Source organism: Juglans microcarpa x Juglans regia, chromosome 2D, assembly GCF_004785595.1.
Source record: "Juglans microcarpa x Juglans regia isolate MS1-56 chromosome 2D, Jm3101_v1.0, whole genome shotgun sequence".
Classification (NCBI taxonomy): domain Eukaryota; kingdom Viridiplantae; phylum Streptophyta; class Magnoliopsida; order Fagales; family Juglandaceae; genus Juglans; species Juglans microcarpa x Juglans regia.
Window position 1 is genome coordinate 16,063,131 of NC_054596.1, and position 24,110 is coordinate 16,087,240.

Consider the following 24,110-nt stretch of genomic DNA (forward strand, 5'->3'; position numbering starts at 1 on the left):
TACCTCAACAATCATATGCAATCATGCATTTTTTTTTTCTTTTCTTTCCTTTAACCTTACCTTATCTTACCTTTCATTAATTGAAAATACTTATCATATCATATAGTATCCAATCCCATTATTAGTCATGCAATTTCACATTTACATGCAAACTACCTTAATAATAATAGGGTCTATGAATAGGAACTATCAAAGATGGCTCATACATATATGTATACTTTTATAAACATGTATAATACCATACATCTATGAAATGATGTAGGAAAAACATGATCATAGTCACTTACCTCAATCTTTGTGCAAAGTAAGCTAATTGTGCATGTCACCAAACGTCAATGGGAACCTATACACATTCATGTGATCGAATAAGCTTTTCTTTATGTCAAATGAAACATGAAACATGCATCATGTAACTAGGTCCAAAGGATGAACCATGTGCCTAAGTCCTCCCGAATTCAACCCTAGTTTTGGGTTTAACCTTTAACCTAATCTTTATGGTTTGCACTCTTCTCTTTGTGCACTCATGGATCATAACCTAAGACCTTAAACATCTCACCAATTTAACCTTATTTGATATAACTTCATTCACATAAAATATGGCCTAATCTTCGAAAGTTGGTCCTCCTACCCTAATGGTCGAAACTTGCCTTCTCACTCTACTACTTGAAACCTCAAGTGGTTCTCCTCCCTTAATTACAATACCTCTGGGTGACTCATATTCCACTCTTTGAATCCATGCATAGCCACTCAAGTTTCTACCTTCAATTTCTGAAACCCCACTCACATTTAACCTAACTTCACAGTGACCTAATTGTATCACCTTATACCCGAGTCCCTCTCTCACTCCTATTCACACTTTCTCTTGATTTAGCCCTCATTAAGTCTCATTTGGATGTTGAGATTAGATGCGATGATATGAAAAATTGTGAATAGTAGTGTAATAATTTGTGAATAGTAGTTAATTGGTTTAAGTTAAGATGTTTTATGGAGTTTTAGGAAAAGAGAAAGAAAAAATTGAATTAAAATATTATAAAGTTAAAATATTATTTTTTTAATATTATTTTTGTTTTGAGATTTAAAAAAGACGAATTGTTTTTTGTGTTTTATTTGAAAATTTGGAGAAGTTACAATTATTAGGTAATGATTATATGGGAAAGTTAAAAATTTGAAACTGAAAAGTGTTTGTATTTGTGGTGTTTAGATATTGAGATGAGATGTAATGAAATGAGATGAGACCATCTTGCAATCTAAATGGGCCTAAGGATCATGATCACCGTCCACTATGCTCCACAATCATGAAACCATCAATACACATTAGGGTTACGCACCTAAACAACATCAACTACTGATCATTCCCTTTTAGGTTTTGCCCTAAACTTATGCATCCTCTATTCCACTCGGTTCATGAATTTAAGACCCATTATTTGGATGGGATTACAACTATTTCAATGAAAATAATTCATGCAATGGAGATCCTTACCAAAATTTTAAGGCGTTTGCACCAATTTACAGGCCAAAAAGGGTGTTCCTTGGTTGGTGGCATTGCACTAGGTGTATGGTGGCTCACCAGTGATGCTAGGCAGCTCCAAGAAATCCTTGGTGGCTGTAGCATAGATTATAGGTGGTGGGGGTTGAGTGCATGCGGCAAAGTGTGTGTGTGAGCGCGACAACATAGGGTTGAACTCGGGAGGACTTAGGCACATGGTTGGAACGTGTATGGGGAGGTTTGGATAGTGAGTTGAGATGAAAGTTTAAAATTGAATAAAATATTATTAAAATATTATTTTCTTAATATTATTTTTATTTTGGGATTAGAAAAAGTTGAATTTTTTATTGTGTTTTGTATGAAAATTTGATAAAGTTGTAATGATTAGATGATATGAGATGAGTTGAGATGGTTTTGGTATCAAACAAAGCTCAGTCCTCCTTAGTTCAACCATAATGTGTGTGCGCGCAAATGCAACGACATGAATAATAGGAAACATGCACAAAGTACCTAGGGCAAGTCGGAGGTTACAAAAAACACCTAATAGAAAATAATCAAGTATTGGTTTTTAGATTAAGTAAAAGGGAAATTGAAATGTTCGAGAGAGAGACAAATTCTAGGCAAAATACAAAGAGTTTTCAAAATGCAGGGAGAGAATCAGTGTCGTTTTTACAAAATTCTCCAGATGTGCTTCATTACTCGTTTGCATACACATACACTGACGACATGATCCATCATTAACATAAATCTAAAAGGTTTCAAATATAGGAAAATACTTTATAAACAGATGTACACGAGAAAATAACATATTTAATTTATAGCCTCTTGGTTAATTAAAATAACCAGATACTTTATAGAATTCTGTTACATATAGTCATTTTTGCGTACTCTTTGTACATTCCACTAATGTGATTGATCAAGACAGTTATTTTATATTTTAAAAAATTATGCAGCCAATCATATTGATGGAGTGCCCAAAAAAGTACGCAAAAGCGACTGCATATAAAGTTTTTGTACTTTATAATTTGAAGAACAAAAATCTCTACAACAATCCAAAAATAAAAAGAGCATATATCAACTCTTGTGGTACCCTTCAACAATGGAAGTGGCAATGACTGGAGATGACTATAACCATTGTCTTGTAATAAAACAGTAGTCATTGATAGAATTTATGATATTAATTTTAGATTTTTTTTTTGGGTTTGATGTTGGATAATTTATGGTCTAATATTCCTTGTAATGAGAATTAGGTCAAACAATTATTAAACGATCCAAAAGTTTTTACCTCTAAAAAATTGTGAGCTTTTTAATGAACTTTTTGTAAAACACCCCTTGTGGTTTGGCCTATTTTGATCTAGCGATGTATGAGTTTTTTTACAATGATGACCCAGTATGCTAAGGGTAAGAAAAATTATATTCATCATTCTCACACTGCACACTACACATAATTTTTTTTTTCTCTTATCAAATGTGTGGTGTATAGATGAAAAATATAAGAAATCAATTAGTTTAGGAAGAATAAAACTATAAAAAATAAAAAATAAATTAAAATAAGTGTGGTGTGTGTGTGTGTGGATGATGAATAGCAAAACTCTTACTAGAAATAAAAATTCTATTCATCATTCCCACACAACACACTTTTTTTTTTAATTTTTTCTTACCAAATTTGTGGTATATAGATTATGAGTAGAACAATTCAATTAGTTTAGGAAAAATAAAACTAAAAAAAAAAAAAAATAAATAAATAAATAAAAAAAGCAATGTTACATACAATCCTCATTTGGGGACTGCATTGCAAGCCTAGTTAATTTTTTCTTTAAATTTTTTTAAAATTACAATAATATTCTTATTAAAATAGTACTTTTTTCCATTTAATGAAAGGCTTGTGCATAAAGTCCCCATTTGGAGACTGCAAATAAAATTTCTCTAAAAAACATATAGAGTATGTTGTGTGAGGATAATGAATAGCAAAACTTTTATTAGAAATAGTATCATTTGTCTATTGTTCTGCCATCACTATCAACAAAAACTATGTGGACCAATCGTAGTGGTTGCAGACACCACGGGTGGCTACTAATTTCAAATTTAAAAAAAAAAATTAAAAATAGATATTGGAGGGTCATATTTCTAATAAACATGTACCACAAGGGTTATTGCTATAAAAACGTTAAATCAAAATAGGTCGAAGCACATGGAGTGTTTGCTAAATTATCATAATATATGCATAAGGTATTTTTGTGGTTTTCTTATTATTTAGGAGTAAAATAGTTTTTAAAATTTATTCATAGATCATTACTTTTTGAAGGTTTGTATTATGATAGATATTGAACAGCCAACATGTTATCCTTGCTCTCACATTGAGACGAGAGAGAGAAGATCAACTTGACTTGATTCCTCGACCTAATCTTTAATGCTATATCGTTTAATTCGATGGGCGAAGTTTTTATTTTGTCATTTTTTCTTTCATAATTTTATTACTCGTCATTCTCACACACCACATACCATATTTATTTTTATTTATTTTATTCTTCTTACATTAATTAAGTTTTTTTTACTCATCATCCATACACCACACATTTAATAAGAAAAAAAATTTAAAATTAAAAAATTATATATAGTGTATTATATAAGAATGATGAACAGAATTTTTTTTTTTCATCAATACAATGAGTCTGGGCTCGTCATGTCCAATCCCAATGGGCAAATCAACCTTCGATTCGCCCATGCTGGACAAAAGTACATATTACGAGAGATTAATCTAGTTGTGTCAAATGACTCAAGTCAAACTAAGTTTACTTTCATCTCATTATTTCATGTAGTGTCTGTATCGAATTTACGAGTTGTGTTAGAGAATAGAGATTGCCAACCCTAGCTACTCATCATCCTACATACTACACTTATTTTTATTTTTTATTTTGGTTTTATTCCTTTTAAACTAATTGAGTTCTTCTACTCATTATCCATTTACCACACATTTGATAAGGGAAAAAAATTATATGTGGTATGTGGTATAAGATGATGAGTAAAATTTTTCGTATGTAAAATATCAAATTCAACCTTAATGCTAGAGATAATATTAGAAATAGAATAAAGATAAAATTTTATTTGAATATCATCCTTACTAAATTAAGGAGATTTTACAAAAGCCAAGGTCCTTTGGACCTATATAAAAACAAAAAAATGAAAGAAAGAAAGAAAGCAAAGATTTTACAAAGTAATTATCACAAGACTTATCATATCTCACTAGTGTCTATATATTCCCTGTAAATAAGGAATCATGCCTAGTTTTATTAATTAAAAATAATAAATATGTAGTCTTCAAAATTTTACACAACAAATGCATTTAAACTGACCTGCTAGAGATCTTGTCTAAACTCTAGAGCCTAGAGTGAGAGAAATAGACACACAAATTGGTTAATGCAAAGTAGGAATGGTGCCTAGTTTGATTAATTAAGAATAATAAATATGTATTCCTCGAGATTTTACACAACAAATGCCTTTAGACTAACTTGCTAGAGTTCTTAACTAAACTCTAGAACTTAAAGTGAGAGAGATAGACACACAAATTGATTACTGCAAATAAGGAATCGTGCCTAGTTTAATTAATTAAGAATAATAAATATGTAGTTCTTGAGATTTTACACAACAGATGCATTCAAACTAACCTGTTAAAGTTCTCGTCAAAACTATAGAGCCTTAAGTAAGAGAGATAGATACACAAATTGATTACTGTAAATAAGGAATCGTGCCTAGTTTAATTAATTAAGAATAATAAATATGTAGTTCTTAAGTGAGAGAGATAGATAGACAAATTAATTAATGCAAATAATGAATTGTGCCTAATTTGATTAATTAAGAATAATAAATACGTAGCCCTCGAGATTTTACACAACAAATGCATTCAGATTGACCTACTAGAGAGTTTAAAGTAAGAGGGATAGACATACATTGATTACTACAAATAAAGAATCGTGCCTAATTTGATTAATTAAGAATAATAAATATGTAGTCTACTAGAATTCTTATCTAAACTCTAAAGAGAGAGATATAGGTACAAAGTGATCCCACAATCTTTACGGCTGATCGAGTGAAATTCTTGGATAGCACTAAATACTATAAATATGCTATGAGACCAACTTTATATATCTCTTCCACTTTAAACCCAAATTCGAATAAGAACTTTAACGAATCTAAATCAGATGCAAACCATCATAGGAGAAGTCCTGACCCAAAAAAGCCGAAGACTCGTGGAAAATAATAGGCTCGTTTACTGCCACAATTTTTCATGGTCAAGACCTGCATCCATGGCTTCTGTATTTGGTATACAAGCCAGCTTGTATCATAGGAGAGGGAGGAGTAAAACAAATAACAGCCGGTTTCGATTGTGTCATAGTTGCTCAGGCCAACTAAAGAAACTTTCAATAGAAAGTGGCTATTATATTACCTTAGAGCATACACTTAAAACATCTCAACAGTTAATAGCAACAAATAGCGGCAGTGCCAAAATAAATATAGAGAAAGCACAAGAGAGTCTAAATAAGAAGTTCAGATCATGCAGGTCAAGGAATTCTGTCTCTGTATGGTACAAGGATTGCCTTCTCTATATTTCATGAGTCTCCTTTTTTTTAACTTGATATTTCTGACTCTTAACATGACACCAACAATCCTCTTCAATGTGGATCACAGTTGAGAAAAATCTGATAAAAAATGGCGAAGATATGTCAGTCCCTTCTCTGCTTTGTGTACTTCCGTGACTGCCGGCCCTTTCTCTTCCATTTATCATTTCCAGCTGGCCGATTCTTTTTTTCTATCTCTTGAACCTTGCGTTTCCTGCAAACAGTTCCAGCAGGAACAAAAGAACAGCACAGACAAGCCAAAATTAAATCTTTATTTAATAGGCCATCCAAAAAAGAGTAAACAAATACAAACAAGGATCGTACTCCAAACCACGTGCTCTTCTTACATAAGGTCATAGAAAAAACATCCTCCAAAATATTCAAAATAAATTTGATTAGGCAAAATACAGCAATCAAAATGTGTAAGCCACATAATATTGAACTCTTATCTTAGCTTGCTTTTAATGGGTGAATCATGACCAAGTTTGTCGGGTATAATTTCAAGAAGTACAAAGCATAAATAACAAGATCACATTTCTGGTCTCCCCCCCTTTTTGAAAACAAAAAATCTAATACTAAATTCTCTCACTTTTATAGTGTCATATATGCCAGAACCATGTTTCATATTATAGGTGTTTTCTTCACAATTTGTCTGTCCAAAGATTTTATTTTTATTGGGTTGGTCTGTCTGAAGACAACGAAAGTGAAACCCAAATGCTTTTATAGAACAGAATAGCTTCCAGATTATTCCCTTTGCCCATGAGTTGTAACTCATTGTAATCACCTGCTCTTTCAAGACAAGAAACATATTTTCATGAAAGAAAACATCATGCATCATTGTACAGATTAATATCTAAACTCTAATCAACATATAGCTTATTGCAATGTGGTTTTGGAACCACACACAAAACAAAGTTGCATATCTCACCTGTACTTGGCAAGGGTACGATCAGACAGTAACTCATCTGCAATCGTTGCCTTCCTCTCCTTCTTCGTTAATCTACCAGTAAAGAAGTCTGATGCTGACTCGACCACAGTGCCCAACTGATTGCAAAAATCCAAGCATTCTAAGAACAAGCCAAGCAAACCCAAAAGAATGATACCCACACAGTCGCACCAACATGGCTAGCATTAGTCCAAGCATTAGTCCAGAAATCACAAATAGACTTGCCTGAAAATACTTGGGCAGCGTTTTCAACTTTGAATCACCCTTCTTGTAGTGCCTCTTTGGATCAATGGCACTTCTCAACTGTAATAATCAACACGCTCATAAATTCCAAAGTCAAGGAATAACTTTCTTTGTGAAAATATATGGATACATGAATGTTACAGAATCTTATAGCTCCTAGCAAGTGGATGAACCATCAAAGTCAAGGACTGCCCCTATTATCTTGATAAGCCCACAAACCACTGCATGCATATGCACACCTCACAATAAGTTCTTAATTAATTAATAACTTATCCACATATGTATAATTATTTATCTTTTATGATAAACTGGACATGTAAAATAACTTTACCTCTATGAAGTTCAGCCATAATTAAAAAGCAAATAGAAATTGATGGAATATCAGATTGATTGAACTCCAAAGAACTGCCGAAATGAATTTGGTTTAGTCTTATTCTGGAACACGGCTTATGATGGGAGAATACAGGCACAAGGGTGCATACTAAATAACTTCTTATGATAAGAGAACACTCATTTTGATCAAAGAAAGCACAATGAAGAGAATCAACCAATATTTTTTTTTTTTTTATTGGCACCGGGTGTCCGGGAACAACATCCGGACTAATCCCGGGGGTGCACATGCCCTCGGCAAGGAGTTTCCCGCAATTGATCAAACAATCAATATTTTCAGAAGGAAACTTTACATATTCCAGATAGAGCAGCACATACAACGATTCCAGGTTTATTTAAATTATAACCACATCACTTCAACGATTAAGAATATAAGAAGTTTGATACTTCTCTATGTCAATGCCATTTTCCACGAAAGTTGGGCAGCTGTATATGCCTTGCATCAATATCTCTGGAAAAAAATATTGACAGTGCAGGGTAAATTTATCACCCAAGTGGTTGTGTGCAAGGTCACAAATACATATGTAGGTAAGCAAGTGCATCTATATCATTTTGTTTTAAAAAAAAAAAAAAGTGCATATCAGAGTCCGTGGTAACTGAAGTAAAGTCATTACTATACCAATTTGAGTTCTATATATGTTGTAGAAATATTAATCAGTTTTCAGTTTCAGTTGATTATTTATTTATATAGGTTTAAGACGACATTTACATTCAACAAATAGGAAGCAGAAATTTTATAATGCTAAATATGAATGCAGTCAATCAATAAAGCATTTATCAGAGAACTTTTTTTGGATATGTGCATTATATCAGAGATCATTACATGAAGTACTCAAACTTCTACAAAATCTTTCTACTGCAGTTTCCAATTTATCTGAAGAGTGAAGTGAACTACCTCATAAAGAAAGATTACATCTAATAACACAGAATGCTATAATGGCCTATATTTACAAAAACCCAGGCAGTATTTAAATAATTTCCCTACTTCCACTGCTGCATGACTATGACCCAATTTGCATAACAATAGCATATTCCTAAGGCACACAAGGTTGAAACGATGAGCAAGCAAGTCACAGCGATGCAAACCCCCCAAGTGTTAAAGAATAATCTGACAAAAGTTACAAGTGCCACAAAATCTACATCTACAAAAATAGAGTCAACAAACCTTTAGTAACCGCAGATCCTTTTCAATCTCCGGGGTAATGGTCTGTGCGGGCATTTCATACCTACGTTCATTTTACAACAAACCCAAAAAAAAAAAAAAAAAGAGAGAACAGAATTCAATTATGGTTGAGCTCTATTTGGTTGCTGAGATTTAATACGAGGAAAACAACACTTCTAAAAGAATCTTGATAGTTGAGTGCCAAAAAATAAATTCCTCCACTCCTAAAATTATTCGAATCAGTTGAGACAGAAAGTCAATAGCTTAAAACCATAAGCAAAGAATTTCGCACAATTTCAATATTTCCTTTCCTCCATTTTCCCAGCAACCAATCATATCAAATGATAAGAAAAACAAAAGGCTATAAAATATAATCTCATTGACACATTGGCATACCAACTCTTGCCGGTAGTATCTTTGAGTTGCTTTCTCATCAACTTGTTTAACTTTCTTGGGTCATTTGGAGGGACGAAAAGTCCATCAACAAGCTCGGATGGCGGTCTCCAAAGAGCACTCGCTTCAGTTTGGTTTTGGGATTTGCTCACAGACCCATTATGGGTCCCTGCCGACAAAGTTGGCAACTTCGGTTCCCATGATAGCCCAATCACTTGTTTGCTCTCAGGCATTCTAGGTTTGGAAAAAGCAAAGGAAAAAAATTATTCAAAATCAATGGCTCAGATATCAAACATCAACAGCATGAGTAATGCTAGATACAAGCTCCAAATAGGCAAGCCCCATATAAGCCTTTTATAAAACAATGGTGTTTTTTCGTGAATGTAAAAAGCAATAGTGTTTTTTCGTCTTCCTTTTTTCTTCCTATTTTACCCCTCTGTTTTACTCGTCCTCTGAATCTCGGCAACCTCGTGGGTATGCTTTGTTCTTTTCTCTCTCAATCGAACATATATGAATTTGTGCAGTATGATTAGATAGATCATACGCATGTGAGTCAGAGAAAACAAAACCCAAAGACAATCTGTAAGATCTTTCAATTTCTACAACTTCAGTAAAAAAAATAATAATAATAATACACATTATACATGAAATCAAACCAAATCCATTCAAAATCTGTAATCCACGTCTACATTTACAAAATAAAATCTGCTCAGACGATTCCAAATAATACAAACCAAACCAAATCCAAACCAAATCTGAAAAAAAAAAAAAACAAAAACAAAATTCGTTAGACGGTTCCACAAACAGGGTGGGTTTGATACATGTCTAGAGCTAAGGAAAAAAAAATTGGCTCAGACGATTCCACAAACAATCGGTGGGTATGCTTCTGTAATACATAATTTCTTGGAGGGTTAGTAATACCTGATTTTCTGGATGAGATTCGGTCTGAGTGATGCAAAGAGAGAAGGAGAGGGAAGCGGAACAGAGGAGTTGCGAGACGGAGAGAAACCGAGAGAGGAAGATTGTGGCAGCCGTTGTTGGTGGAACTTCGGCAAGACGGCGACACAAGGAGAGAAGACGCAGCCTTCTACAGTAACGGAGAGATAGAGGGAGAGGATGTGGAAGATGCAGTGTTAGAGGGGGCAGAGAGAGAGAGAGAGAGAGAGAGGGGAGTGCACCGATTTAATTTTAGGGTTCACGTCTGAAAGTCAAAACAAGAAAAATTTGGTATTTATGTGAAGGGGAAAAGGGCTATGTTGTGGAAAACTATTATTCACTTGCTCTGTTTTTTGTGCTAAAAAAAGCCAGAACTGAAGGGAATTGCATTTTTAAACTCTCTTTAAATATTGATGGTTTCGGATGCCATGGGAGTGAGAGTTTGGATGCGACTGCGGGTTTTAGGTTTCAGGCTACGGTGTCTTGCGGGTACTACGGAGACTTAGGGGTGAGAGAGAGAGAGAGAGAACGGCCAAGCAGTTCTGAGGACAGAAAGGGAGAAAGCGGGGAAGGTTTAAGGGAGAGCTTGCCTACAATCAGTTCTATTTGTCTTTCATAAAAAAGGAATACTTGTCACAATATTATTGGAGGGTGTAAATATCTTTTGAATACTCGACCTGTTTGAAGTTTTTCTCTGTCGTCTTACTATGAAACGAGGCCTCAGTTGTATGAACTTGGTGGGTCGGGTCGTCCAAGAGTGGACAAACGAGAGCATCGGCTCCGAACGGACTCATGAATCTGTCCTCCTGGTTCCGGCGATCCCTTTCAAGCACCAGCCAAGAGACCGAAAACCCAAATCCTCCGCTACAAAAACAACAACAACAGCAACAAGAAGAGCTACTCCTCGGAGTCACCGAGCAACTGATTGATTTCCTCAAGTCCCTCACTGTCGACACCTTCAAGAATTTCCCTCTCCAGGGTAATTCCCGAGAAAATCCACCTAGTTTATGATCTATTCAACTTCTGTATTTTATAAAGCTGAACACTTGGTTTAGGTTTATTTCTCATTTCTTGTTAATGTAAACAGTAAGGTTGCAATTTTTACTTCTTTTTTTTTTTTCTTTCTCTTCCTTATTTCAGCAACCAAACTTGAATTTTTTATTCATTCTAATTCTATTATGCACTGTTTCTTTGCTGGAAACCGTTGAAAAAAAGGGATGAGACTTGCATTCAACTCGAATGGGATTATGGCAACTTTAGCCTACATTGAAAGGATCTACTTATTTGTAATTTTATTGAACGGAATTGCATATTTGATTGAGTTTGGTGCAGATGATGAAGGAGCTGCTTGCGGTGATGGTAACCTTACAACTTCGGGCAATGTCCGAAGGGATCTCTCCGAATGGCAGGAGCGGCATGCTCTTCTAGTGATCTCGAAAGTCAAGGTTGATTTCTGATTCTTTGAATTGGGTTTAAATGAATTTGTTACGTTCTTTGAAATTCACATTGTTGAAATTTATTTACCGTGTTTTATTTGAGAACTTGGTATATGGGGTCTTTCTATGTTCAGTCAAAGGGATTGCTTGCTGGGTTTACATGTCCCATAAATGAACTTCTAAGATTCAATATAACGGCGATTTCCAATATATATTGGAGGTTTTTATCTAGCAACTCTGTGGCGTTATGGATTTGCAGTTTATAGTGGGTGGTAAATCTTGTTAATATCAAAACATATGAAAGGGAAATGAGCGGTGCTACTGCTCCATTTGACCGATAGGCTAAATTGGGTTTTTTTATTTTTTTTTAAATTTTTTTATTCATATTTTTTTATCATTTTAAAACATTTTTAAAAAATATAAAAAAATATCAATACACTAATAGTTACTTCCTTAATCATTAAGTAAAAAAAAAAATTAAAATAAAAGAGGTGTCAAATTTAGGTGTTAAAGTAGCATTTCTCAAGGGAAATAACCATACTAAACCTTGAACTTTTGCTGGGTACATGTTTGCTATAAAAGGATAAAGAGAGAGAATATAACATTATTGTTGTTGATGCAATTTTCCGACAAGGCCGTAGGCCAATAGTACGATCAAATAGCCCAAGGTGATGACTTTGACATTGGTCCGGTGCTCGGATGCTCATCCATAAATTAAATAATAAATAAAGCACATAAAATGTAAGTAAAGATGGACAGAGTTTACGTGGTTTGGCATAAAAGCCTACGTCCATGGGTCGTTTGAGGATAAATTCCACTATGTTTGATGATTTTACAGTTTCTCATGGTCTCACATAGCTTTCAAAACAATGGAAAAAATAGGATTTAGGAGAGGCTGAGAAGCTGTCGTACCTGTTGAGATCTGGAGAGAGAGAGAGAGTCCCAAGAGAGTGTAGAGATGTCACATTTGTAGAGATCCCCTTCTTTTATAGAGGTACTCTTCTTTCTTTGGAGTAGCTGAGTCCTACTTGCTTTATGTTGTCACTTTCACCTTTTTATATGTCCAGTCAACCTCTTTTGGCTTTGTCTCTTCATTTTATTTCTGGCAATGGGCTGGACCCTAGTTTATTTTATATCTAACCATTGTAATAGAAACTTAATTGCTATGGAGACCAATAAATGTACTGGCAAGAAAGAGTGATTTAATTGAAGTTGATAAAGTGAAAAGAGGCAAAAGGTCTAAAATAACATGGGTGGAGAAAGATATGTTAAATAGAATAAGAATATGATTTTGGATAGGATAGAATGGTGAAAAGAAGAATATGAGGATCCATAAAGCTGCCCGATCGTATATGATTATTTCAATGTCCAAATGGTTTGCTCTAACATGTTGGATAAAGATTATTTGATTTATATTCATTAAGACATGAAAAATGTAATACATGTAGATATTACACGAAAACATTGTGGTTGGAATCAAGATGACCTGAATTATGATTTCATGTTCAGAAGAAAATAGGGTCATGTTTCAACTTTGAGAGGTGCTTTCTTTCTTGGCGTCTTTGTGTTGTAGTTCTCCAAGCTTTCTTGACATTTTAAGTATTGTTTATGTATTACATTTTCAATAGAAAGGGGATTCAAATCTGAAACTAAGAATAATATGAATTGCTGTGCTTTTAGTTGCATTGTTTCTCCAGGTAGATATTGCATTCGTTGGATATGGAAAATTTCATATTTTAAGAACCGTAGAAACTATGTCAAAAGTGATTCTGGTTTTTGGCTTGACGAGTACTTTCTTCTTATTTCTCAGGAAATTTCCAAACTTAGATACATGCTATGCCCTCGTCACTTGAAGGAGCGACAGTTTTGGAGAATATATTTTAAGCTTGTCAAGAATTATGTGGCTGAGTAAGTTTCCAAGTTTGTGATTATTAAGTATTAGAAACATATTGTAATATGGACTTGATTCTTCAACCCAATCCTTTGGCTAATGTGGTTGACTGTTACGTTGTCTTACACATTGAATTTGTTTTCTATGAACTGTAGATGAGATTATCCTCAACTTGAATGTCATACCTGTGGCATACCTGAAGTGTTGCATATTTGTTCTTACCCTCTCCTCACCCCCCCCCCCCCCCCCCCCCCCGCCCCCCGCCCCCCCCAAAAAAAAAGAGAAGGAAACATGGTTTGATAAAACACAGGTTGTTTATTCTTTTGTGGCACATCACCTAAAATCTGAATGACAGTCAGTTAACATCTCAATTTCCCTATGTAGATACCTTTAGAGGATAGCTTTAGAAGTTCCATAATTCTTCTTCTTGGTAATACTCTCCAATGGCTTTAACAGCAGAACTCGGACCTTTTGTTTTGTTCTTTCAAATTTAGAAGGCTTGGGAGTTGGGGCATTTATGTTGTAGAATAGTTTTTCTAATGGTGGCTTCTCTTAGAATCAAGCAGGGCCTATGGAAGCTCATTGCAAGTGTACTTGGTGTAGAATACACTGTAGTTGACTGCATAAAGGGTGCGATTAAGGATTATTCTGTACTTAAACAATCCTGGCCTCAGATGCCTTCTGACAATGGAGTGAATTAGCATCTGAGGAAAATGATGTGGAGGAACTTGTGAAAGAGATGAAAGTATGAAAGTGTCAGGCCCTGATGCTGTTCCTATTATGTCTTACCAAGTTTGGATGCTGAAGGTGTATTCTCGTTGGTAGACAATGTTTTCAAGAACCTTTATAAGTCAGTATTAAACTTTTAACCTTAAGAAGCTAAAAGGAAGTTCTTTTGGCCTAAAATGAAGAAATAGTCACCTGGCATTGGAAGCATGCCTATTATAGAAGCCCGATGCTGAAGTCTAGTGTTTTGTGTCCTGAAAGTCATTTTTCGTCACCACCATTGCCCGTGGCCTTCACTCCAAGGCAACATCTACCAGCCCTTTTAGTTACTTGTTTTTGTCTGCACTGCTATAAGGCAATCTGACACTATGAATTTGGCTTGGCAACCCAGCCCCAACCATCCTTGCCACTTCTTCCACAACTGACAATAATCAATACAACAACTATTTCAACTCTAAATTTGGCTCCATCTTTAGGAATCAAATGATACATTTGAGCAGTGGACCACTGCTGTATTTTGGGTTTTCATGTTGGTTTACATTATCTGTAGGAGTTTTTATGTTCCTAACCAACCGCATGAGTTAATACAAATTGCATTTATTGAGCCCAACATTATTATCCTTGTCCCTTTTACAAGACAGCTTTCTTTAATTTTTAGAGCTAGATAGCTCCCACACCCAATTGCTGTGTAGAAAAATAAGTCACTTTCTGAGTATCTTCAGTAAAGATAGAAGTGATCTATTGTTTCTCAACAACATTGGACACTGTACACTTGGCAGTATCTTTATTGAAGCGCAAGCTTGGATTAGACAATGAAACTGCTTTCACATATTAGTTTTGCTTGTTTGTGAACCCTGCTGTACTTTGTATGGCACCGCCATGAAGATCTTATACCTACTGAGCAGTTGGGACAAAGAAATGAATAATTTGTTATGTGTTAAGCTCGTAACTTGTCTGACATAGTTATGCTCTGGATGGTCTTTGTTCAACCAGATCATGGTTGTAGTGTGTCTGTCATATTCTTATCCAAAAGAGCATAAAGTCCATCATTCTGTCATCACAATTGACTCTGCTAGAAGCTTCTAAGTTCAGCTGGGCCATGAATAATTGTGATAACTGAAACTACTGAATAGACGTGTGAAATGCTTTTATTTCAGTAATAATACGTGTTTGTGATATTCTTGAGATAATTTCCATGTTTTTGTTCTTGTTGATGGAATTTGATGACTGCATCGTTGGCCACCATAAACTTCTCTGTCCCATCCCCACCCCTTTTTCCTTTATTAGAAGTGCATTGAAGGGTTGACATGAAAGAAATTTTTGGGGACATAATAGTGAATAATGTTAGTTCTTTTGATAGTCATTTTCCTCCACTTGAATGCTCTCTCTCTCTCTCTCTCTCTCTCTCATAATGATATGTGATGCATGTGATTATCAGATATGAGCTGCGTGCAGTTCAAGTAGCAAAACTAAAAAGTATGGCAATGGAGAATGAGAGATCTTCAGATAACAGCACATATGAAGTTGAAATGGCAGAGGCAAAGCATGCCGAGAGTTTAGCACCCTCCATAGAATGACAATATGCATTTGCTCTTCAGGACCATTGTGAATGCAGACGTGGGTAGTTGTTTTACTTATAAAGGAATGCCTTGTGCATTTCTCACTCGGATTTGTATGATGATCTGCTCAAGGCAACTTTGTTTTATTTCGCACTTAGTTTGTTGGCCTTTTTTATATTAAAAACAAAAAAAACAAAAATCCCATTAGATGATTTGACTGTAACTAGAGAGTATGAAGTGAAGATTTCAAATTCCAAAGCTTTTTTGGATGGAATCTTGAAGATGGCTTTTGTAATAGATACAAACAACTTTTGTTCATTAGGGTTCTCTCATCAGATTCCTTTCATCTTTTTAGTTATTGGTAGATTCTTTTACCGAGATGAACTGTTAGATGCATTCTTGTCCAAATGTCCTTGCTTTGAACTTTGGAAGCACTTGATGTAAGATATTGCAGCTTTAGGTGCGGTTTGGGTAAGATGAGATGAAATAAGATGGTTTTAGATAAAAGTTGAATAAAATATTGTTAGAATATTATTTTTTAATATTATTATTGCTTTGAGATTTGAAAAAGTTGAATTTTTATTATATTTTGTGTGGGAATTTGAAAAAGTTGTGATGATGAGATGAGATGAGATGAAACACTTTCACTATCTATATGGGGCCTAATCAGTCGTTTGAGAACTGGGAAATTGAATTTCTATTCGTTGATGTCTTAAAATTCAAAAATTTCGTAGTTGATTTTATTCTTAAATATTTTAGGTGTCTGAAGACCTTTTTATTTTGTAGTATTATTATTTTTACTTTTGTTCTTCAATGCCGCTGGAAAGCTTTTTAGTCAAAGAAGAATGAATGAGCTTGTGTCCACTTTTAAAACAGGTTTTAGAACAGCAATATTCAACTTCTGAAAGACCCCAATTTATTTTTTCAGCGTTGAATTTAGTTTCATTTGATTAGGCCTTTCAATTAAAAAGATCTAGAATCCAGTTGTTGAATTCAGTGTCCTTATCTCAAATGGAAACTGTTGATCCTGTGAGTATATTGTGCCCCAGGTAGTGCTATAATTAGCTTTCCTAGCACGAAAATAAAAGAAAAGAAGTGGTAGATCTAAGTAAAAGAAACGATGTTGTACAGTTCTTGTAACACATTATCCTAATCTATTCATAATGTTACAATTTTTGTGCATGGAAGGTTGCTACACTTGGTGTCAGCAATGGAGAAAAAAAAGACAGTACAAACCATCCAAACCCAAAATCCGATCTGAATCCGATCGGAATTTTTCGGGTGATAAGCTCTTAGGCCAACAATCCGGCTCGGGTCTTAACCCGACACTTTTGGGTCGGGTTGCACCCTGCCCATGCATGGAAATTACAGTTCCCCATGATAGATGGTGACATGTTGCAGTGTGAATTGCAGAAAACAAAATTAAACATGAAGCTTATGTATGTGGACATGTGTCTTCTTCATCTCCCTTTCAATCTCATGTTCATAGTAGGCTACACAAAACATAAACTCTCATCTCCGATGAATATTAAAGCCTGGCATCGGTGACTGAAGGCTGCTGCAAGCAATCCAAATTGGCCCAAGTCCTGCAAGTGCTGGTTTTTGTATTATTTATATAGTTTTCATTTCACACCTTCAGGTTTATATACTTTAATGATAGTTTATTGCAATACTCAGTTTGAATCATCCTCTGCAACTGCAATCATTCTCTGCTGTAAGCGTTACATAAATTCTGTTTTTACTATGCTAATTTGTGTGGCTGGCAGCCTCCTACACAAATTCACATGGGTGGAAACTGCAACTTGGTTAAATTGTGCATACTGAAGGACAAAATGAAAGCAGATGAGTATATATTGTAATCTATTATATATTGAAGTGACCTTGTTAGGATGGATATTAATTAATTGGGACCATCTTGGCGTTCTGTAGTACTGTACTGTGTACTATCCAATCTTCAAAGGTAGGACCATCAAAATTGGGATCAATTCACAGGTGATGGTATTACACTCCAACCTATCATCATTACAGACATTTTTAAGCACTCTCTTCCACTTTAAGGGCTGTAGTTTCTTCCTATGGAATGCTAACACTACAACACACGACCATATATAGGATTCATACCCGACCTCTCCCCTATTGACTGGAATCTGGATTCATGGCACGAATATTCCATCATCATCGTACCATGTCATTGCTGTGAAAGGTGTGCTATCTGCATCGTCTTGCAAATATAATTTTTCTTTTTGCTCCACGCATGGACAACATGTTATCTTAATCATGAAAACTCACAAGGTTTTCTTGCAGAGTGATGCTAGCTAGATACAGTCTTTGAATATACAAATCTCACAAATTCATTTTTTTTAAAAAAAAAGGGATACACCATTAAAAATGATTTTTTCATGTGGATTTACCCACTTTTTTCAAAAAGAGTCCGTGGGGCTGCACACCCTTAAAACTAAAGATATAATTGTTGCTGCATGAACATAGCTATGAAGTATGGCATATATATGAACACATCATAGCGGAGAAGGGGGGAAAGGGACTTTTCACTGTTATGCTGTAAAAGATGGAAGGTACACTTCTGAACATAAGACAAAGATTCAAGGACAAAGATGATGATGCTCCGTGAAAACTGGCCAAGGGAGACCTGCTAATTGTATTTTGTGAAGTTAAGAAAATTGAATAGAGAGAGAAGAAGAAGAAGAAGAGTAGTTGGAACTCAGATCCTGACTCTTCATATATGAGGAGCTGTATCATATACTACGGATGTAAAGTTGAATGTTTCTGAGATTCCATTAAATTTATGTGACAACAGTTATGGATATATGATATGGAGAAGAAGATTTGAAGGCTAAATCCATGTATCGTAATGAATATTGCATGCACTCCAAAAACTCAAGGATTCAGTAAAGAGCACGGTTATACATGAGCCGCACTATCTGCACACTTTACATGGTGTTTTTTTTTTTTTTATTCCTCAACACGGTGTGCTGCAGCTATAGCGTCTGATGTAAATAATTTTTCTTCATTAAAACATAGTCCGAGTGGATAAGAACAATTAGTAAAACCCAACTTGAAAAGTCAGTCTCAAAGTCTGCAAAAACCTCCAAACCGGAGTTCTCACTTGTCATGTAAACAGTAATCTGAGGTAGCATGTGAACAATATTGTTTTCCGTGAAAGGGAGTGCGTGTCAAGTAAGAACTCGTTTTCTAAAGCCTGTCTACCTCATAAAACTACTGTATCTTACGAGAAGGTCTTCCATTTGGAAGGTTAGATTCACATTATTTCCAACCTTCCAATTTCAAAGCAATAGTAAGTCATTTTCTATTATTTTAAACTTTGTTCGTTTCATGATTAATACGTTGTAGCTTTTCTTAAAAGATGCTGTTCTTAAAAGGAAGATTGGATAATTGAAAAGTACAATAATTGGGGTGAAATCCACATCATCTTTAAATGTGATTTCACCCTGGTGTGACAATTAGACTGATTTTTGTCTGTAAAAACTATATATATTATCCAGAAGTTCAAATCTAAGCTTCGACTTATCTCCTCAGCAATCAAATTCAAAAACAAAAACCCAGAAAAAAAAAATGTTCAAAAACAAAAGAAAAAACTGTAAAAATCAGCATCCATAGACGGAAATGATTGGATAGGTTTCCATAGATACTTAAAGAGGGGTAAAAAGAAGTCAGTCTTAACCTTGCCTTGCATGGCTGAAAGAAGGAAGGAAATGGTAACCATGCCCAACATAATTTCACTCCCGCTTTATAAGGCTTTTTTTTTTTTTTTTTTTTTTCTTGAATGGCCAAATAAACAGGCAAAATGATGCCGTTAGTTTTACGAGCTGGACCTACAACTTGGGTCCTCCAAAAGAGGAGGATGAAATTATTTGCTAGAAAAGAAAAGAGAAAGGCCTAGCGGACATCATCAAATCTATGTTGAAACATATAATGTTGCAGTCGGTGATGTAATCAGTGCAGAAAGGTACAGTGACCCATGTGAATGGCGGGGGTGGAGGCCAAGGAGATTACCCCTCTCTCTCTCTCTCTCTCTCTCTCTCTCTCCACCACAAGGCATTCATGCATACCCAATAAATGCACCTTTGACAACTGAGGCACAGCTTTAATACCAACGAATTCATAAGAGGGGGAGGGTAAAGATTAACGAAAACTCCATGTCAGAAGAACCTGAAACTGTGCAGCAAGCAACATGTTAAACAATCCAAAAAATGCTTGCTTGAGCAACCTCACCAAACAGCGCCATTAAAACCAGGCGTGACATGCACAAAGGACCCAATTGCAATGCCTATTTAACCGCCATACCTGATGTTAAAATTGAATATAATACTTCTAAGAAAATGGGGGAAATTCTCATTGTTATCTTTGCATTTGGGGCTGATCAGCTGGATGTAAATTGGTCAGACATCATCATTACAAAGAACCTTAAAGAGTTTAATGCAAAGGATTGCCACGTCCACATAAGATTTCTACGGAAATCCTCTACCCAACGCTTCAAATATTTTTTTTTATTTTTTATCTTTTCCTTCACTATTTTTTTAAATTATTTAAATTTTTTTTAAAAAATGACATTTATTTAAAAATACTTACTTAATTATTAAACAAAAGAAATTTCAATAGATATCTTCTGTGGACAGGGATTTCTAATGCAAAATCTACTTTTAAAAATTTGGTATCACTGGTCAACACAACCAACCAGTCAATTAGGTCAACACCCAATTTATCATTCCTCAGGATCAACATGTTGAAGCATCCGAGGCAGAAAACTCTCTCGCATTAGATTTACCTAAAGTGCAGGTCAGGACATATTCCACTTATATAAATGCATGGTACGAACATAGGAAAAAGAATAGAAAAAATATTTTACGACCGTAAATTGTACAATTATCATATAATTATTTTAAAAAAAATAAATAAAATATAAAATCTACATAAAAAATAATAATTTTTTAATAATAGACTCTATTATTTTTCAAAACGATTACATGACGTTCACGTATTTCACAGTTGTATATAAAATTATTCAAAAGAACCTGATAAAGAGAAGGGAGTTGATTTATTTCCAAAGAGCAAGGTTTATCCTTACCTAAATATACACGACTGAAAAATCTAGAAAGGAAAACAGGAAATGAAATCTAGTAATAAGAATAACCCCCTAAATATTACAATTGATGAAACTATCCAACTCTAAAACTACCCTACCCAATCTTCTCTCCAATGAATCCATCCCCAGATCAGGGGATTTCAGTCCCCATTTTTTTTTTTTTCTTTTCAGTTGGTTAGTGTGTAATTCATAGGGTCTATAGCGTTACAGATCCATTAAATGAGAAGCCTTAGCCCTACTTTCCTTTCAATACACTTAGGAGGGTGATGAAAATGAAATACAGCCCTGCTCATCCCCACGCTACAAATATGCTCAGCCAGAAATCAATTGATAATTTGCAGGGAATATCAACTCTAATTAGATGAACTTTGCTCCGGGAATAATCTGCGCCCATTCGTATCGTCCTGGAAGCGGCAAATCGTTCAACACATCGAAGTTGTACCTGTAAAAGCCAGAAATTGAAATCAGGCAAGGCTTTTACTAGCAGAGTGTAATGGTCATCGTTGTTTATTCTAGAAATAATAACCACCTGCACTGCTGTTAAAGTTAAACATGTACTGTTAAAATGAAAACTAAAAGAAGCTCTGAATAAACGTTGGAAAGAGAGTAATATACTTCTCGATGAATATTCTCTGTTGTCGCTGCTCAGCATGGACAAAGAACTCCTCCATCTCTTGTGCTGTTGGGATGTTTCTTCGCATGTCATTCCGAACTCTCTGGTTAGTTTCAGTACAAACTGTTCGCCGCCTGGTGGTTGAACCAGGGGTTCCCAGGGAATCCGAGGCCCTTATCAAACTACAAGGCGTGCTCTCCCTGGTGCTCCTATATACACACACCAAGACATTTTACAACTGTGCTTATACGGTCAAAAGATTGTTAAAAAAAATGTTCACACTTGATAAAATCTCACTTAAATGGGCTTCTTCACATCAGAACTTTCAAAACAATAACAAAGGCAAAAATCATTTCCTTATTCGTGAGGCAAAGATACCCACCTAACGAAGTAACAGGTTTTTAAAATGATAAACACCGAATTGGAGCAGCCGTATTAAAGTTAAAAGAGATCTGCAGCATCTTGTCACCTACTAGAGGCCAGGGGCCAAACAAACAGAGAATCCCTCATACTTGTTTCAGTCAGAAACTAGGCCCCATGAATACGATTTGTCATTGCTAACACAAATGAGGCAAAAAGATTTATTGCTTGCAATACTGCAAAAATTAATTTCACCATCTTTTTCCATCATCAGTGAAGGAGCTCCAAATTCTTAGCAAGGAAATTTTGCAATAAGGGCAACCATTGAAGCTTATATAATGAAGATGGAGTTATTTTTACTGCTTGATGCATTAAATTCTATAGGTCAAAATTGAAGAACAGTAATTATATGGATCAAAGTCTTCAGAATAACCATAAAAAGAGCAATAAACCAGAAGGAACCCCTCAACAGGCTTTAGGAACCGTAAATAATACAATGACACTGACTTGGAAATTTTTTCATCATTTCGCTTTCTTGGTAATCTTGTAAAGAAGTAAGCCTTATTATGCAATTAATAAAGTCTGACGAGATACCCAGGCCGCAGTTATACAATAAAGAATCTCTTGTAAGTAAAAAATTACACTATCTTTTTTATGAAAGTGATTTATCAAGGTATCCATTTTTTTCAGAAAAAATAACATATTGATATCTTCGATGAAAGCGAAAAACAGGGATCGATTAAAAAGCGGCGGAAACCCTCCAGGGAAAAGAAAGTAATTTTTTTCATTATCTTTTAATTTTTCTTAAATTATACTCAAAAGACACGAATATTTCATAGCACTGGGTTGCTTTATTCTCCGTACCCCATTTTGCTGGTGGGCCGGTGGCAGCCAAAAAGAAACCATGAAGGAAACGAAAAGGATTGCTGTTGCGTGTAATAAATAATTTACACAGAGTAACCACCCAAAAATTGAAAAATAATTAGAGAAATTGGAATCACCAAAGTGGCAGGGAAATGTGCTTTCTCTCTCTTTTTTTTTTTTTTTTTTTACTTTGACGTTGCATAAGCGGAACAAAATAAATCCCTTTCCAAAGAAAATATAAAACCCTTTCATGCAAAGCTAGAAAAGAAATAAGATGTATATTTTTACCGTAAAAACCCAATCTTTTTCCTTTTTAACTTAAGGGGTGTAATGAAAGGAGGTTCATTTTCAAAAACAAAAACAACAAAACGAAAGCCCCCGCAAAGAAATCTTTAGCACTAGAGTGAGAAAAAGATGAAAGAAAAGCTTTATTAAATTTTTCTTAAAGAACGAAGAAAAACCAACACCGAGAACCCCAAAAGAAACGCTCATCATGAGATTAACCCAAAAGGCCAAGCAACTGGCCGGGCATGGAACCCATACGCTGAAATTCACACTAAACGTAGCTACACTGCAAATTCCATCCCCAGTGAAAACTTAAAAAAAGAAAATAGAATCGAGAAAAATAGACGGAAAATAAGCATTAAACGCTTAAACACCAAAACCCATTTCAGAAAAACACAGAAATGATCAAAGTTTACCTGTCTCTGCCATCAAGCTCCAAATTATTTTCTCCAAACGAAGCCTCGACCCCCAAATCATTACTCTCCTCTGCTTCACTCCCCTTGCAAAATGCACCAAAGCACCCCTGCTCATACTCCTCCACCAACCCCGAGTCCACCTGCCCCACCCTCGGTCTCGAATTGGGCCTGGGGCTAGGGCTCTCCCTGCAGCACTCTCTTGGCTGTTGCGGTTGCTGCGGCTGTTGTTTCATGAGTAAAGGAGGCTTCTGGAGGCGGCGGCTGCGTAGCTGTAGGTAGGACAGAGATGAGGCATCTTGGTTCGGTGCAACCGCGGGTGAGGGAGTGGTTTTCTGGAGCCGTTGGAGGGCCAAAGCCTTGGCTCTAGTACAGACACCAATGGAGGCCGCTTGGGGAGGGTGCGCGAGCTCCATAAGCAGCGCGACGTCACCACCTGTGATCTTCGATTTCTTCATGTACTTTCCCATTACCTTTCAACTGGTTCTGCAGTGTGTGAGAGGGCAAGAGTTTCTTTTAAGATTTCATGCAGAGAGAGCGACCAAATCTTCTTGTACTGGGTGGAGAGAGAAGGGGGGGAGGGGAGAGTGTGGAGCCGTGGAGGTGGTTGAGACTTTGAGAAGGAGATAAACAAACAAAAAGGTTTTTAGGGTTGGGGGTTTAGGGAAC

The 24,110-nt window shown here is 35.4% G+C and overlaps 3 protein-coding genes across 3 annotated transcripts; 1 reads left to right on the forward strand and 2 right to left on the reverse strand.

Annotated features, from left to right (window-relative positions):
* Positions 1 to 5,893: 5,893 nt before the first annotated feature.
* LOC121250962 (rRNA-processing protein fcf2-like) lies at positions 5,894 to 9,506 on the reverse strand. The gene is made up of 5 exons (XM_041150231.1): positions 9,240 to 9,506; positions 8,847 to 8,907; positions 7,274 to 7,351; positions 7,031 to 7,146; positions 5,894 to 6,316 (listed from the first exon to the last, which is right to left on the reverse strand). The coding sequence occupies exons 1-5, from the start codon at positions 9,467 to 9,469 to the stop codon at positions 6,208 to 6,210; spliced, it is 594 nt and encodes a 197-aa protein (XP_041006165.1). The 5' UTR covers positions 9,470 to 9,506; the 3' UTR covers positions 5,894 to 6,207.
* A 1,369-nt stretch (positions 9,507 to 10,875) lies between these two features.
* Positions 10,876 to 15,952, forward strand: LOC121250738. Its single transcript, XM_041149936.1, has 4 exons — positions 10,876 to 11,151; positions 11,505 to 11,617; positions 13,419 to 13,516; positions 15,664 to 15,952. The coding sequence occupies exons 1-4, from the start codon at positions 10,965 to 10,967 to the stop codon at positions 15,800 to 15,802; spliced, it is 537 nt and encodes a 178-aa protein (XP_041005870.1). The 5' UTR covers positions 10,876 to 10,964; the 3' UTR covers positions 15,803 to 15,952.
* A 4,887-nt stretch (positions 15,953 to 20,839) lies between these two features.
* LOC121251197 (cyclin-dependent kinase inhibitor 3-like) lies at positions 20,840 to 24,110 on the reverse strand. Its single transcript, XM_041150560.1, has 3 exons — positions 23,445 to 24,110; positions 21,522 to 21,728; positions 20,840 to 21,348 (listed from the first exon to the last, which is right to left on the reverse strand). The coding sequence occupies exons 1-3, from the start codon at positions 23,909 to 23,911 to the stop codon at positions 21,264 to 21,266; spliced, it is 759 nt and encodes a 252-aa protein (XP_041006494.1). The 5' UTR covers positions 23,912 to 24,110; the 3' UTR covers positions 20,840 to 21,263.

Bases quoted from the DNA above. Each gene is read 5' to 3' on its own strand.
- LOC121250962 (XM_041150231.1), bottom strand. From the start codon at position 9,469: ATGCCTGAGAGCAAACAAGTGATTGGGCTATCATGGGAACCGAAGTTG. The intron at 7,147-7,273 runs GCAAGTCTATTT...TTTTGCAATCAG, and splicing joins CGCTGCCCAAGTATTTTCAG to TTGGGCACTGTGGTCGAGTC. The intron at 6,317-7,030 runs GTGAGATATGCA...AACTGTTTGCAG, and splicing joins CGTACCCTTGCCAAGTACAG to GAAACGCAAGGTTCAAGAGA.
- LOC121250738 (XM_041149936.1), top strand. From the start codon at position 10,965: ATGAATCTGTCCTCCTGGTTCCGGCGATCCCTTTCAAGCACCAGCCAA. The intron at 11,152-11,504 runs GTAATTCCCGAG...AGTTTGGTGCAG, and splicing joins CAAGAATTTCCCTCTCCAGG to ATGATGAAGGAGCTGCTTGC. The intron at 11,618-13,418 runs GTTGATTTCTGA...CTTATTTCTCAG, and splicing joins TAGTGATCTCGAAAGTCAAG to GAAATTTCCAAACTTAGATA.
- LOC121251197 (XM_041150560.1), bottom strand. From the start codon at position 23,911: ATGGGAAAGTACATGAAGAAATCGAAGATCACAGGTGGTGACGTCGCG. The intron at 21,729-23,444 runs GTAAACTTTGAT...GTGTGTATATAG, and splicing joins GAGCTTGATGGCAGAGACAG to GAGCACCAGGGAGAGCACGC. The intron at 21,349-21,521 runs GTATATTACTCT...TGGCTTTTACAG, and splicing joins CAGAGAATATTCATCGAGAA to GTACAACTTCGATGTGTTGA.